Source organism: Pan troglodytes, chromosome 9 (genome assembly GCF_028858775.2).
Source record: "Pan troglodytes isolate AG18354 chromosome 9, NHGRI_mPanTro3-v2.0_pri, whole genome shotgun sequence".
Lineage (NCBI taxonomy): Eukaryota > Metazoa > Chordata > Mammalia > Primates > Hominidae > Pan > Pan troglodytes.
In genome coordinates this window covers 127723708-127741532 of record NC_072407.2, presented here as the reverse complement: position 1 = coordinate 127741532, position 17825 = coordinate 127723708, and the positions used below count along the sequence as shown (strand labels likewise).

Below are 17825 nucleotides of genomic sequence, written 5' to 3'. Positions count from 1 at the left end.
AAAACGTTTCAGAAATGAATACTGTGACTTCTGGCTCTGGGTTATAATGTGGAGAGTTGTTGGAAACAATGCATGCCTTTGAAATAACCAGAAAGGTGGATAAAATAATAGTCAAATATTTATTATTATTATGTTTTTGAGACAGACTCTCGCTCTGTCAACCAGGCTGGAGTGCGGTGGCACAATCTCGGCTCACTGCAACCTTTGCCTCCTGTGTTCAAATGATTCTTCTGCCTCAGCCTCCTGAGTAACTGAGATTACAGGCACACACCACCACGCCCAGCTAATTTTTTGTATAAATAGTCAAATATTTTAAAATGATATGAGAGGTATGTGGATTCAGAATAAAAAGAAACTCAAATTCCAGAAAGGAAGACCCCCTTCTAAGGCGAGCAGAGATGAACAGGAACTTTAAAGATATCTGCCAAGACTTTTCACAGTTAATAGAAGAACAGGTTTCCCATAGACAGAGAGACTTTTTGAACTTAAACCAACCAAAGCTTCAAAATAGTCCTGACCCTGCTCAAATCTGATGTGATCTTGGTGATGAATTCCTCCATGTATCGCTTCACAAAGAAAGGAGTGTGCTCTCTCTAGGGGAAGATAATGCTTTCTACAATGTTGGGAATATAATAAGAATTTATGTGACATATGAAGAAGCAGGAAAAAATAGGTAATAGAAGCAGACCAGATGTTGAAATTATAACATGATGACTTTAAAATAACTACTAAGATATATTAAATGAGAGAAAAAAATGGGCAAAATGAAAATATAAATAATTTTAACAGAGAAATAGAATGTATTAAAAAGAACCTAATGGAAAAGTGACTAGCAAGATGACCATATAGGACGCTCAAATGATCACCACTTGCAAAAGCATCAATTTAAACAACTATCCATCCATGAAAACACCTTGACAAGAGCTAAGGAATTCAGGTGAGAGATTATAGAACCTTAGTGGAGTACACAAATAAGAAAAGATGGATTGAAGAGAGTAGGAAGAATAGTATCGCATTACCCATATCACCCCTCCCCCAAGCCCAGGCAGTACAACATGGAGAGAGATACCCTCTGCATGGGGTAAAGAGAGTGAAATAAACACCCAGTGTCACCGCAGACCTTGTATGAGCCACTCCCCCTACCCCCGTCAACCCCAGTATCAGGCTCTCCTCCATGGCTTCAGGCTCTGGGTCAGCCCCCATGGACCTATGCTCCAGGTTTGCACCCACAGAGCCAACCATCAGTCTGTCCCCCAACATCCAGACTATAGACTTTCCCTTGTGGCCTCAGGACTCAGGCTACTCCCTGCAGACCCAGACTCCAGGCTACCACCTGCAACCCCATGCTCCAGGTTTGCCCCAATGCCATATTAGCCCCTGTGGACTCAGGCTCTATACAAGCTCCCACAGGCTCAGGCTCCAGGTCCACTCCAATGCCAGGCTGACTCCTATAGCCCTAGCTTTCAGTGGCACCAAGTTCCAGGCCTGCTTCAGTGGATCCAGGGTATAAGGCCACTTGAGACCTCAGCACTGGACTGGTCCACATGAACCTAGTCTCCAGGATCACCCTTCCAGACCAGATTTCAAGATGATACCTTCAGATCAGAACCTAGATCCACCACTATGGGCTTAGGCTTATTGCCCACTCCAGTGCTAGAATGGCCTCCATGAACCTAGGCTCCAGTCCCGTGCCTGTAGACCCAGGCACTGGGCATGCCCCAGTGGACCCTGGCATAAGGCCAGCAGACTCAGGACAAGGCCAATTCCTGTGGACCCAGGCACCTGGCTCACCTCATTGTTAGGCCAGCTCTCTTGGACTCAGGCACTAAGATCTTCCACTTGATAACCCAGGCACCAACCCGGCACCAAGATCTTCCACTTGCTAACCTAGGCACCAACCAGCTCTCCTGAGGACTCATGTAATAAGCCTGCTCATAGACCCTGCCAGGCAGCATACCTAGAATCCTTATATGTGTTAACTGGTAAAGGGCTTTACTGGCCAAAGCCAGTCTGTAAAGACTGGAAGAAGTGCATAGTTCTTCAAATGTACAAACACCAACATAAGGCCACAAGAATCATGAAAGAATAATAATAACACCAGCAAAGGGAAAAAAAAGAAGTGTCAGTATATGACCCTAAAGTAATGGAGATCTATGAACTGTCTGACAAATAATTTAAAATCATTATCTTTAAAAAACTGAGTTACAAGAGAACACAGAACTAAACAAAATCAGGAAAACCCAATACATGAACAAGATGAGAATTTCAACTGAGATAAAAACCTTTAAAAAGAACCAAACACAAATTCTAGAACTGAAGAATACAATGACTGAAATAAAAAGTTGAATTGAGAGCTTCAATAGCAGACTCAATCAAGCTGAATAAATAATTGGTAATCTTGAAGACAGGTCATTTGAAATTACCTAATCAGAAAAACAAAAAGAAAAAGGAATTAAAAAGAATGCAGAAAGCCTACAGGACATATAGGACACTGGCAAGGATATTAATTCACATGTTATGGGAGTCCTAGAAAGCAGAGCACGAGAAAAAGATGGAAAGCCTTTTTTTTTTTTTTAAAGAAATAATGATAGAAAGCTTCACAAATCTGGAGAAGTAAATGAACATCAGATCCACAAATCCCAAAGAACAAAGGTTTAAATACAAAAAACCTTCTATGACCACATTGTAATCAAATTCTCAAGTAAAAGACAAAGAGAAAATTTTGAAAGCATTCAGAGAAAATAAACTCATCATATAGAAGGGATCCTTTGTAAGACTATTAGTGATAGTCTCAGCGGAAAACTTGCAGGCCAGGAGAGAGTGGGATGATATATTTAAAATGCTGAAAGAAAAAAATACTTGTCAACCAAGGATACTATACTCAGCAAAACTGTCCTTCAGAAATGAAGGGGAGATAAAGACTTTCCCAGAAACAAAAGCTGTGGGAGTTTATCACCAGTAGACCTGCCCTAGAAAAAGTGCTAAAGAGAATGCCTTAAATTGAAAGAGAAGGATTCTAACATCATAAAAACATATGAGAGTATAAATCTCACTATAAAAGTAAGAATATAGTCAAATTCAGAATACTTTAATACTGTATTGGTAGTGCATAAATCAGTTTTAACTCTAGTAAAAAGTTAAAAGACAATGACATTAAAAACAACTATAAGTACAATAATTTGTTAATTAGTAAACAATATATAAAAGATGTAAATTGTGCATCAATAAAATATAATGTGAGGGAAGAAGAAGGTAAAGTGTAGAGTTTTTTTATGCAGCTAGTTCAGATTTCATCTGATTAAAATAGGCTGTTCTAATGATAATATGTTTTATGTAAGCCTTGTGGTAACCAGGAAGAAAAAGTCTGTAGTAGATACACACACACACACACACACACACACACACAAACACACACACAGAGAAAAAGATAAAGGGATCAAGGCATATCACTACAAAAAATCACATCATGAAGAAAGATAGGAAGATAGTACAATATGATATTTGGATATATATATAAATTGTGAAATGGTTAAATCAAATTAACATATCTGCCTCATATACTTGTTATGTTTTGTCATTAGAACATTTAAGGTCTACTTTTAGCAGTTCGTAAGTATAAAATACATTATCATTAGCAATAGTTACTATGCTGTACAATAGATCTCTGGAATTTATTCGTCTTGTCTGACTGAAATGTTGTAACTCTTTGATGTTTCCTGAAACCAAGATTCCCCACACAGATTGTGATTGCACAGTCCAAAGACAGAGTGCAGTCTCTGTGCAAAAAAAGGACTGCAGAATTTGTGCATGGGATTTCTCTCAGATCTCCCAGTATTTGTCTGCACTGTTTCATTTGCTGCAGTGTTTTATCTTTAAATAAAGACCTTATTAAGTATGCTCTATGAATTTATATGTTCCACAGAGAATAAGTGTGTTCTATGAAGTCTGGTGGTTCTTTCAAATATCTGAACTTGAGAAACCTTTGCAATGCCTCAAAGAAATACTTGATAACTTCCAAAAATAGAATTAACATAAGCAATATTCACTTACTACAGTGCAATAAACTAGATGCTGAAAACCAATCCAAAAAAGCACTGCAAGCTGGAAATGTAGCAACATACTATTTAGCAACTCTTACATCAACAGAAAAATTTAAGACAAAAATGCAGAATTTTTTAATAGCAAGTATAGGGAAACATAAAATATCAGAAATTATAAAATATAGCTAAGGCATTTTTCAGAGAAAAATTCATAGTATTAAATATACATAAAAAGAAAAAAGAAATAACCAATACACCCAACTTAAAATAGTAGACAAAAAAAAACACAAAAAAAATCAGAAGAAAAGGTGTAGCAAAATAGAAACTAAAATATATAAAAAGCAAGAAAGAAACTAAATCATATCACCAGAGAAAGTCACCTTCACTAGAGGAAGACAGAAAGGAAATAAAGAATAAAGAGAAGACCAAAAAAAAGCCAGAAAAAAAATAACAAAATGGCAGGAATAAGTCCTTACTTATCAATAATAACATTGAATGTAAATGGACTAAACTCTCTGATCAAAAGGCGCAGACTGGCTGAGTGGATGAAAATACAAGACTCATTGATCTGTTGCCTGCAAGAAACATACTTCACCTACAGAGACACACATAGACTGAAAATGAAGAGATGAAAAAAGATATTCCATGCCAATGAAAACCAAAAAAAAGCAGGAGTTGCTGTACTTATATAAGACAAGTTAGATTTCAAGATAAAAACTAGAAGAGGCAAAGAAGAAGTGATATCATTATATCACTACATAATGATAAAGAGGTCAAGTCTGCAAGAGGCTATAATAATTTTAAATATGTATACACGGAACACTGGAGCACTCAGATATATAAAGGAAATATTATTAGAGTTAAAAAGAGAGATAGACTTCAATACAATAATAACTGCAGACTTTAACACCCCACTTTCACCACCGGACAGATCTCCCAGATAGAAAATCAACAAAGAAACATAAGACTTAATATGCACTACAGACCAACGAATCTAGTAAATATTAACAGAACACTTCATCCAAGAGTTGCAGAATACACATTGATCTTCTCAGCACATGGATCATTCTCATCATATGTTAGGTTCCAAAACAAGCCATAAAACATTTTTAAAAAATGAAATAATGGCAAGCATCTTCTCTGACCATAATGGAATAAAACTAGAAATCAGTAAGAAGAGGAACATTGGAAACTATACAAATACATGGAAATTAAACAATATGCTCCTGAATTGCACCTAAATGACCAGTGGGTCAATGAAGAAATTAAGAAGAAAATTGAAAAATTTCTTGAGACAAATAGAATGGAAACACAATATACCAAAACCTATGGGATATAGCAAAAGCAGTACTAAGACAGAAGTTTATAGCTGTAAGTGCCTACCTTTAAAAAACCTTCAAATGAACAAACTAACAATGCATCTTAAAGAATTAGAAAGACAAGAGCAAACCAAACCCAAAATTAGCAGAAGAAGAGAAATAATAAAGACCAGAGTAGAAATAAATGAAATTGAAATTAAAAAATACAAAAGATTCATGAAACAAAAAGTTGGTTTTTTTGAAAAGTTAAACAAAATTGACAAGCCTTTAGTCAGACTAAGAAAAAAGAGAGAAGATTCAAATAAATAAAATTGGAAATGAAAAAGAAGACATTAGAACTGACACTGCAGAGAATGAAAGGATCATCAGTGGCTAATAGGAGGAACTATATACCAATAAATTGGAAACTCTACAAGAAATGGACAAATTCCTAGATACATACAACCAACCAAATTGAATCAGAAGAAATCCAAAACCTGAACAGACCAATAAGTAATGAAATCAACATTTTTACTACTGAATTCTACCAAACATTTAAAGAACTAATACCAATCCTACTCAAACTATTCCAAAAAATAGTGGAGGAGGGAATACATCCAAACTCATTCTATGAGGCCAGTATTATCCTAATACCAAACCAGAGAAAGACATATCAGAAAAACAAAACTACTGGCTCACATATCTGATGAATATTTATTAAAAAAAACTTCAAGAAAATACTAGCAAACTGAATTCAACAACACATTAAAATATCATTGATCATGACTGATATGGTTTGGCTGTGTCTCCACCGAAATCTTATCTTGAATTGTAGTTCTCATAATCACCACGTGTTGTGGGAGGTACCCAGTGGGAGGTAACTGAATCATGGGGGCAGTTACCTCCATGCTGTTCTCATGATAGTGAGTGAGTTAACCTGAGGTCTGATGGTTTTATAAGGGGCTTTTTCCCCGCTTCAGTCTGCACTTTTCCTTGTTGCCACCACACAAAGAAGGAGAAGAAGAACCTGTTTGCTTCCCCTTCTGCCATGATTGTAAGTTTCCTGAGGCTGATCAGCCCTGCAGAACTGTGAGTCAATTAAATCTCTTTCCTTTGTAAATTACCCAGTCTCAGGTATGTCTTTATTAGCAGCATGAGAACAGACTAACACAGTAAATTGGTACCAGGTAGTGAGGCATTGCTGTAAAGATACCCAAAAATGTGGAAGCGACTTTGGAATTGGGTAACAGGCAGAGTTTAGAACAGTTTGGAGGGCTCAGAAGAAGGCAGGAAAATGTGGGAAAGTTTGGAACTTCCTAGAGACTTGTTAAATGGCTTTGATCAAAATGCTGATAGGGATATGGACAATAAAGTCCAGGCTGAAGTAGTCTCAGATGGAGATGAGAAACTTGTGGGAACTGGAGTAAAAGTCACTCTTGCTATACAAAGAAACTGGCAGCATTGTGCCTCTGCCCTAGAGATCTGTGGAACTTGGAAGTTCAGAGAGATGATTTAGGGCATCTGGCTGAAGAAATTCCTAAGTGGCAAAACATTCAAGAGGAAGCAGAGCATAAAAGTTTGGAAAATTGGCAACCTGATGATGTGATTAAAAAAAAATCCTGGGGAGAAATTCAATCTGGCTGCAGAAATTTGCATGAGTAATGAGAAACCAAAAGGTAATCTCCAAGACAAAGGGAAAAATGTCTCCAGGGCATGTAAGAACCCTTCATGGCAGCCCCTCCCATCACAGGCCCAGAGGCTTAGGCGGGAAAAGTAGTTTCCTGGGGGCGGGTCTAGGGACCCCTGCTGTGTGCACTGCATCCCAGCTGCTCCAGTTGTGGCTAAAGGGGACAAGTTACAGCTCGGGCCATGGCTTCAGAGGGTTCAAGCCCTAAGCCTTGGTAGCTTCCACGTGGTGTTGGTCTGGCAGGTGCACAGAAGTCAAGAATTGAGGTTTGGGATCCTCTGCCTAGATTTCAGAGAAGATATGGAAATGCATGATGTCCAGGCAGAGGTGTATTTCAGGGGTGGAACCCTCATGGAGAACCTCTGCTAGGGCAATGCAGAGGGGAAATATGGAGTTGGAGCCACAACACAGAGTCCCTACTGGGGCACTGCCTAATAGAGCTGTGAGAAGAAGGCCACCATCCTCCACACTCCAGAATGGTAGATCCACTGACAACTTGCACCGGTGCCTGGAAAAGCCATAGACACTCAACACCAGCTTGTGAAAGCAGCTGGGAGGGGGGCTGTACCCTGCAAAGCCACAGGGTCAGAGCTGCCTAAGGCCTTGGGAGACATGGAGTCAAAGGAGATTGTTTTGGAACTTTAAGGTTTAATGCCTGCCCTATTGGCTTTCAGACTTGCTTGGGTCCTGTAGCCACTGTGTTTGGCCAGTTTCTCCCAAATAATAGTGGTTTTGAGGAAACTCAAAGAAATTCAAGATAACAGAGAGAAGAAATTCAAAATTCTATTAGACATCTTTAACAAAGAGACAGAAATAATTTAAAAATCAATTAGAAGTTCTAGAGTTGAAAAATGCAATGGACATTTTAAAGAATGCATCAGAGTCTCTTAATAGCAGAATTGATCAAACAGAAGAAAGAATTAGTAATCTTGAAGACAAGCTATTTGAAAATTCACAGTCAGAGGGGACAAAAGAAGAAAAGAATAAAAAAGAAGGATTTCTCCATGAACTCCTATACCTTCTTTAAAGTCAGAATAGGTATCTTAGTTACTGACAGTTTTCAGGTTTTTTTCTCCTTTGGTGATGATATGTTATTCCATCAGTGAAAAAGTATTTTTCTCTAAGGAGTAAGAAAGATACCCTGGTAATACATTATCATCAATCATTAAACAGTAACGGTCTTGGCACTTGTCTTAAAACCACCCATCTATTATAACCAGAAAGATTATCTTAGACTGTCCTTCACATTATACTTTACTTACTGCCTTGTAAGAATAAGAGTTGCTCACTGTGTTTATTTGCTATCCTCCATATTCTCCATTGCACCATTGGAGTATAATGTTAAAAAGAATTTCATTGAATATTATTTGAAGTATTACAAAAGGCAGCTTGCTTTTTAATCTATGCATCTTTGGGGGTTTTGAAAAAGAAACTGAATTCTTTGATGTAAAAAGGAGCTGTTAAAAGAGGTGGAAACTCTGCACCTGTGTATATATATTTTTTAGCAATAAAGCAGCATGGGCTCAGAATGCAAAAAAAAAAAAAAAAAGAATGAAGCATGCCTATAAGATGTAGAAGACAACCTCAAAAGGGCAAATCTAAGAGTTATTGACCTTAAAGAGGAGGTAGAAAAAGAGACAGTGATAGAAAGTTTATTCAAATGGATAATATCAGAGAACTTCCCAAACCTAGAGAAAGATATTAATATTGAAGTACAAGAAAGTGATAGAACACTAAGTGGATTTAACCCAAATTCCCAAAGGCCAAGGATAAAGCATGGATCTTAAAAGCAGCAAGAGAAAAGAAAGAAATCACATACAATGGAGCTCCAATATGTCTGGATGCAGATTTTTTAGTGATGACTTTACAGACCAAGACAGAGTCCTGGAGCATGAAATATATAAAGCAAATGTTATTAGAGCTAAAGAAAAATATCTCAATAAAATCATAGCTGAATACTTCAACATCCCTCTTTCAGCATTGGACAGATCATCAAAACAGAAAATCAACAAAGAAACATCAGACTTTATCTGCACTATAGAACAAATGTACCTAATAGATATTTACAAAACGTATCATCCAACAGGTGCAGAATACACTTCTTCTCCTCAGCACATGAATCATTCTCAAGGATACGTCCTATTGTAGGTCACAAAACAAGTCTTAAAACATTCAAAAAAGTTGAAATAATGCCAAACATCATCTCTGAGCAAAAAGGAATAAAACTAGAAATCAATAACGGGAGGAATTTTGAAAACTATACAAACACATGGAAATTAAACAATATACTCCCAAATGACCAGTGGATCAATGAAAAAATTGAGAAATTGAGAAATGTCTTGAAACAAATGATAATAGAAAGATAATATACCAAAACCTATGGAATACAGTGAAAGCAGTACTAAGAGGTGAACTTACAGCTATAAGTGTCTGCATCAAAAAAGAAAAAAACTTCAAATAAATGACCTAATGATGCATCTTAAAGAACTAGAAAAGCAAGAGCAAACCAAGCTCAAAATTAGTAGATGAAAAGAAATAATGATCAGAGCAGAAATAAATGAATTTGAAATGATGGAAAACAATACAAGAGATCAATGAAACCAAAAGCTGGTTTCTTAAAAAAGATAAACAAAATTGACAAACCTTTATCCAGACTAAAAAAAAAAGAGGGAAGACCCAAATACTTAAAACTAGAGATGAAAAAGGAGACATTACAACTGATACCAGAGAAATTCCAAGGATCATTAGTAGGTACTATGAGCAATTATATGCCAATAAACTGGAAAATCTAGAGAAAATGAACGAATTCCTAAGCACATACAACCTGCAAAGATTCAAACATGAAGAAATTCAAAACCTGAAGAAACCAGTAAAAAGTAACAAGACCAAAACAGTAATTAAGAGTCACTCAGTTAAAAAAAGCCCAGGACCTGATGGTGGTACTGCTGAGTTCTACTAAACATTTAAAGAAGAACTAATGTCAATTCTACTCAAACTATTCTGAGAAACAGGAGAAGGGAATCCTTTCAAACTTATTCTACGAAGCCAGTATTACCTGATACCAGAACCAGACAAAGACACATCAAAAAAATAAAACTGTGGGTAAATATCACTGATGAATATTGGTGCAAATATCCCAAACAAAATACCAGCAAACCTAAGTCAACAATACATTAAAAGGATCATTCATCATGACCAAGTGGGATTTATCCTAGAGATGCAAGGATGGTTCAACATATGCAAATCAATCAGTGTGATACACCATATCCACAGAATGAAGGACAAAAAAATATGATGTTTTCAACTGATGCTAAAAAGCATCTAATAAAGTTCAACATCCCTTCATGTTCAAAGCCCTCAAAAAACTGTGTACAGAATGAAAATAACTCAACATAATAAAAACCATATATGACAGACCCACAGCTAATATCATAAAAAATAAAAAAAAAAAACAGAAGGTCTTTCCTCTTAGATCTAGAATGCCCATTTTCACCTCTGTTATTCAACATAGTACTGGAATTTCTAGCTAGCGCAGTCAGACAAGAGAAGAAAATAAAGGGCATCCAAATTGGAAAGGAAGAATTCAAATTGTCCTTGTTTGCAGATGATATGATCTTATAGTAAGAAAAACCTAAAGACTCCACTGAAAAATAGAACTGATAAACACACTCAGTAAAGTTGCAGAATACAAAATCCACATTCAAAAATTAGTAACATTTATGTATGCCAATAGCAAACATTCTGAGAAAGGAACCAAGAAAGAAATCCAATTTATAATAGCCACAGAAAAAAATTAAATACTTAGGTATGAACTTAACCAAAGAAGTGAAATATCTCTACAACAAAAATTATAAAACACTGATGAAAGAAATTGAAGAAGATATTAAAAAATTAAATTATATTTCATGTTCATGAATTATAAGAATCAATAGTGTTAAAATGTCCATACTACCCAAAACATTCTACAGATTCAATGCAATTTTTATCAAAATACCAATGACATTCTTTACCAAAATAGAAAAACAATACTAAAATTTACATGGAATCACAGAAGACCCAGAATATCCAAAGGTATTCTGAACAAAAAGAACAAAACTGGAGGAATCACATTACCTGACTTCAAATTATAGTACAGAGCTATACTCACCAAAACAGCATGGTACTGGCATAAAAACAGACACATAGACTTATAACAGAATAGAACAGAATACATAGAACACAGAACAGAATAGAGAATTCAGAAACAAATCCACACACATACAGCAAACTTATTTTTGACAAAGGTGCCAAGAACATACACTGGGGAAAAGACAGACTCTTCAACAAATGGCGCTGGGAAAACTGGATATCCATATGCAAAAGAATGAAACTTGACCACTACCTCTCACCGTATACACAAATCAAATCAAAATGGATTAAAAACTTTAACCATTAAAAGAATGTAAGAAAACTTTTAGGAAACTCTCCAGGACATTGTTCCGGGCAAAAATTTCTTAAGCAATACCACATAAGCACAGATAATCAAAGGAAAAATGGACAAATGGGAAAACATCAATGTAAACTTCTGCATAGCAAAGGAAACAGTTAACAAAGTGAAGCGACAACCCACAGAATGGGAGAAAATATTTGCAAATTACCCATCTGACAAGAGAATAATGACCAGGATATATACAGAGCTCAAACAACTTTATAGGAAGAAATCTAATAATCCAGTCAAAAATGGGCAAAAGATTTGAATAGACATTTCTCAGAAGAAGACATGCAAATGGAAAACAGACATATGAAAGTGTTCTGAACATCATTGATCATCAGAGAAATGCAAATCAAAACTACAATGAGATACCTTATCCCAGTTAAAATGGCTTATATCCAAAAGACAGACAATAACAAATGCTGGCATGGATGTGGAGAAAAGGGAACCCTCACACACTGTTGATGGGAATGTAAATTAGTACAACCACTATGGAGAACAGTTTGGAGGTTTCTCAAGAAACTAAAAATAGAGCCACCGTATGATCCAGCAGTCCCACTGCTGGGTATATACTTAAAAGAGAGAAAATCAGCACATTGAAGAGATATCTGCACTCTGTTGCAGCACTCTTCCGAATAGCCAAAATTTGGAAGCAAGCTAATTTTCCACCAATAGATAAATGGATAGAGAAAATGCGGTACATATACACAAGCGAGTACTATTTAGCCATAAAAAAAGTGAGATCCATTCATTTGCAACAATGACAACAATGAATGGAACTGGAGGTCATTATGTTAAGTCAAGTCAGGCAGAGAAAGACAAACATCACATGTTCTCACTTATTTGTGGGATCTAAAAATCAAAACAGTTGAATTCATCATGAACATAGAGATTAGAAGGATGGTGACTAGAGGTTCGGAATGATAGTGGGGGACTGGAGGGGAGGTTGTGATGGTTATTGGGTACAAAAAAATAAAAATGATGAATGATATTTAGTATTTGATAGCACAACAGGCAACTATAGTTAATAATAACTTAATTGTGCATTTAAAAATAACTGAAAGAATATAATTGGCAGGGCACAGTGACTCACACCTGTAATCCCAGCACTTTGGGAGGCCGAGGCGGGTGGATCACAAGGTCAGGAGATCGAGACCATCCTGGCTAACATGGTGAAACCCCGTCTCTACTAAAAATAGAAAAATTAGCCAGGCGTGATGGCAGACGCCTGTAGTCCCAGCTACTCGGGAGGCTGAGGCAGAAGAATGGCGTGAACCCGGGAGGCGGAGCTTGCAGTGAGCCCAGATCGCGCCACTGCACTCTAGCCTCGCGATAGAGACAGACTCCGCCCGTCTCAAAGAAAAAAAAAAAAGAATATAATTAAATGGTTTTTTGAATTGTTTGTAACACAAAGGATAAATGACATTCTCCATGATGTGATTATTGTGCTTTGCATGCCTTTGTCAGAATATCTCAGGTACCCCATAGATACGTACACCAACTATGTACCTACAAAAATTAAAAATTTAAAAATTAAAACAGTATTATGGTGGGTAAAAGAAACCAGGTTTAAGTGAATAGTTTCTGTGTGATTTCACTTATAATAAGTTCCAGAACAGTTACAATTATTTCATGAATATAGAAGTGCAATGCTAATTACCAATCCCAAGCAAGGACTCCCACTTCCTGGAGAATAACAGTAATCAGCACTCTGCCCATCACCAGAAACAGGAGTCCCACTATATCTTGGGCTACTATTTAGGTCCATCATGCTTTAGTTACCTATTTGTCTGAGTTCAATGAGACAGAACACACCAACACACAAGTTATGTGAAGTCGGTTTATTACTTAAAGATGGGCAGCAAGCGACAGACAAATCTCTTTGACCCAGGCCCCCAAGTCTCAAGAAAGCTGTACAGGGTAGATGGTATCTTGACTATGTTTGACTCCCTTTGATGAGGGATCCTGAAAGGCAGCCCACCCTAGGTTATATGCCTCAGGTGCCATCTGACGCATGGGGCAAAGCTTCGAAGGACCTCCTGCCTCTACAGGGAGAGGTTGTGTGGCAATGGGGAGGTGATAATGGAGGTGGGAGGTGATAGTAAAGGTGAATGGCAAAGGGGGAAAGGAAGAGAGAAGGTTTAGGAAAGGAAGGGGAAGAAATGAGAGTTCTGATGTACCTTGAATGTACATCTCGATAGGAGTAGCAGTGGCTGTGTGAGAGCTCGGTGAATGTCACAGAGGCCGGGAAGATCCTTGTTTGCTATCTCCTAACAACAGTGTAAGGATGTAGTTTGTAAATGGCAAGAAAATCACAATGGTTGAATTTGAAGTGGGCACTGCCTGCTGGTAGAAATAACTTGGTGTCCGTAGAGAAAAATCTTCAGTATCCATCATCCATTTAATTGCTATTTCTGCTTAGTCATTCTCCGGATACATGGGAATTTTAGATAAAAATATTGTGAATTTTTAGCTGAAGGCTTTCTAGTGTACCTGAACTAGTTAAGCAAATTAAGATTCTAGAATGTTCCTGCTTTAAATTTTACTGTACAGGAACTCTTGGGGCAGGTTTCTTGGAATATGGCCATGCCAATAATCCCAATAATAGAAGAAATCCATTGTTCAGAACCACTATTCTCTGACTGAGGGAGAAGCCAAGCTGAAGACACCAGAAAGGATCACACTAGTTTAGTCTTCTTAGGTTAATGAGAGGGCAGGGGTATTGTCAGGACAGACACGGAAGGGAAGCAAGGGCCAGCAGAGTGTGAAGGATGAGCAACATTGGGGACATTCCAAAGCGAGACTTCAGGAGGGCAAACATCTTAGAGTTTAAAGTTACAGTAATTGTAGTTGCAGCATGTATGAACATAAGTCCGATTCCTGAGATCAAATGTCATGTCTCTGCAGAATTTCTGACACACCATGTATGATATCTGGAGAGTATTGCCTAAAATAGGAAAGAACCACAGAAAATAAGCATTTGATTTAAGCTCTCCAAGGTGAGTCAAACCCAGCACTAGTTCTGTTGGTGAAAATTTAATCAGGGTAGGTTGAGGAATGGCTTCCCAGCTTATACTCCCTAAAAGCACCCAGGCAGGGAGATACAGAGGCCACTGATCAGCTGCAGGGCTTGTTTGCCTGAGGTCCCTGAAAATCCTCAACTCTATGTAGCTGCTTCATTTTTCTCTCTTGCTAGAAGATTAGCAACTAGTGATTTAGTGTCTTCAAAGTCAAAATCTGTTTAGTCATTAACCAGCCTGTCTTCATCCTCTCCTTCCACCACTCTTCTCAGCCTTTGGTAACCACCACTCTAGTCTCTACCTCCATGACATTAACTTATTCTTTAGCTCCTATACATGATTAAGAACATGGGATATTTGTCTTTCTGGGCCTGCTTATTTCATTTAATATAATGACCTCCAGGCTCACCTGTGTTTCTGCAAAGGACAGAATTTCATTTATTTTTATGGTTGAATAATATTCTATTGTGTGTATATACCATATTTTCTTTATTGTATATTTCAAAATAGCTAGAAGAGAACATATGGAATGTTCTCAATACAAAGAAATGATAAACGTTTGAGTTGATGAATATCCAGTTACCCTGATTTGATCATTACACATTGAAGGCTTGTATGAAAAATCACATATACTCATAAATATGAACAATTGTTATGTGTCGATTATCAAAAAAAAATCTGTTTGGTCAGTTTTCTTGGAAATATAGAATCCCCAAGTTCTCCCTCCTGTCTCATTGACCCAAATTATCTTCTGTCTGAATGCACAGGGACCTGTGCTACCACCTGTGCTCAGGGGCATTCTGCATTGGTTCTTCTCTTGAGATGTGAAATTGCTGAAACACTATCCTAAGAATTCTAAGAATCTTACAACACCTTCCCTGACCCTCTAACTTACGCTGGTAAATCCTTAAGAGCATGCATGCCTCGTCCTTCTGAGCAGTACAAACACCAAAGCCTCTTCTACAGCGGTCTGTCCGTGTGCGAAGGTGGCATGTTACGCACTGAAGTGATGTCACTGCTGGAGAGAGCATAGAGATGGTGTGAGACTAGGCAAAAGCAGGGACTTGGGATGGAGTTAGAAATATTCAGATGGAGGTGGGGAATGAATAGTGGAGGGGGCAGGCAGATGAAGAGCTACTGGTTGGGGTATTTAGGCGGTAAACAGTTGGAGCTCTTATCAACTCCTCATTTCAGAGGAATAAAAAGAAAATGTCACCAAAGGATTCTGACCCCAACTTCAGCCCTTTTAACCTGGATAACTTTAAGCAAAAAGTTAGCTTCCATGTCATTGACTTCTCTAGCTTAAAAATGGTGCTATGAATGCTAGCCTGGCCTACTAGAGATATGGGTGTGATAAGGAGGGTGAGGGCTTTAAAACATTTCACCAAAGCTATTGTTACTATCGTTAGGTGATATATTCTGTTCTTTTGAGCTTCAATCTGAATCTACATAAAGGCATCATCAATAATAGTACCATAAGTGACACTTTTATGAGGTTCTGCGGGGTGAGCTATTCAAAATACAGGTTTAATTTAAAAAAATTTCCCTAGTGCACCTGAATGAGAAAGGAAAGTAGCAATGATTGAGCGTCCCATTTGGGCCATGTTCTCTCAAGTTGCATCTGATTTAATCCTCACAAAAGCCTTGTAAGCAGGCACCATTGTCCCCATTTCTTGAATGAGCAACCAAAGGTACAGAGATTTTGAGACCGTAACTACAAACCATGAAAAAAATCTGATTCCAGAGCATTCAGTACTTCCTCTCATAGAATTACTTGTTGTAATATAAAGTCTCTGAAAAGGGTATCAAAAGCCATTGTTCACTCCTAAAATAAACTGAAAATTATTCATTATAGACTGACCAGCTCCATCAACAAATGGGATATAGGTTTACAAATAAAAAGGATGTCCTAAGGAAAATCTTGCCAGGGCTTGGGATTATGGGGAATGGTAGGGACAGAGGGAGAAAATGAGTTAAAAGGGCAGGACAGAGGCCTACCCACCTGGAGGAGAATGGCAGGAGGCTGAAAAGGATGGAAGAGTTGTCAGGGAAGGCAGAGGAGCATTCTGGAGGCTGGCTTCCCCTGGCTCATAAAAGTGGCCAAAGCTCAGCCCTGCATGGACGCATGCTACACATGTAGTTTCCCTGGAGCTCCCTAGATCCTGTCTCTCAAGTATACCCCTCAGGTCCAGGACTCACCCGCAATGAGGCAGTAAAGGAGGAAGAGGAACAAGAAGTGTTTGTTCATCCTGACCCGGAAATCCCTTGTGCAGGAAAAAGAAGCCAGGGGCTGCAAGCACAGGTCTTTAGGCTCCAGAGAGAAAACTTTCTTCTTCGTCAGAGGCTAGTGATTATTCATGCCTAGGGAGAGCCTGTCACACAAGGTTTCCTCTTGGAGCTCAAGTTCATTGGCTGTCCTCCTCAAGGCAGAGAAAAAAGAAAATTAATAAATGTTGAGGTTTGCATGGAGCTAACCTTTTTAAAAACATATACTTTTGATATTATTATTCTTATCCCAATTTCAAGAGGAGGAAACTGAGGCTTGTTGAGGTTCCAGAAGCTTACCCCAGGTCACATATCCAGTGAGATAGTGCTGTTACTCAAAGTATGACTTCCTAATTCTAGAGTCCACGTTTCACCACCGTGATTCAATGCCTCTCTGAGATTTATTCATACATTCAACAAATATTTGTTGAGAAATTGTATATGCAACACAGTTACATGAGTAAGACCAAGCAATGAATAAGGCAGACAAGCTCACCTGGCTCCTCACATTATGGGTAAGAAACCAGAGAGTGAGAGAGGAAAAGATATATAGTCTGTGACCAAGCTTGACCTTCCACCTAGAACGTTTGATTCTCAGTCGAGAACTCTTCTACTTACAAGAAATCTGTCCTTCAAGGCCAGCAACTGTTTACTTTGTGGAGCCATTAAATCCTCTCTAGAATTATTCCATGACTTGATCTTTAGCAAATTTATATTTTGAATCTGGCTAGTTTTTTGTTCATGATTTAGATGTCTATCTTTATGAAAGCTAACTCAGTTAAGATTCACTATGGGTAAAGTACTAGAAAACCATGACCACTCCTGGCATTCTAAGTCTCCTAAACCACCAGCCCAATGGCTGATGGTGCTTGGTTAGAGATACTAGAAGTATTCCATATTAAACTGATTTAACAACATGTTCTTTAGTTGTAGGAATGATATGATCATTGAAATATATTGAGTCTGACATTTTTTAGACATCAGATGAAGATTGGGTAAAATATGATCTTATGTTAAGTGTCACAAAATTTACAATGTTTCTTC

The 17825-nt window shown here is 37.7% G+C and overlaps 2 protein-coding genes across 3 annotated transcripts in view; one reads left to right on the top strand and one right to left on the bottom strand.

Annotated features, from left to right (window-relative positions):
- The window catches only part of PATE2 (prostate and testis expressed 2), a 197119-nt gene that overhangs the window by 79248 nt on the left and 100046 nt on the right, over window positions 1–17825 (top strand). The gene's annotated exons all lie outside the window — the stretch shown is intronic.
- Window positions 13323–16764, bottom strand: PATE3 (prostate and testis expressed 3). The gene is made up of 3 exons (XM_063783582.1): window positions 16716–16764; window positions 15412–15534; window positions 13323–14443 (listed from the first exon to the last, which is right to left on the bottom strand). Exons 1-3 carry the CDS (start codon window positions 16762–16764, stop codon window positions 14319–14321), a joined length of 297 nt encoding a protein of 98 aa, XP_063639652.1. The 3' UTR covers window positions 13323–14318.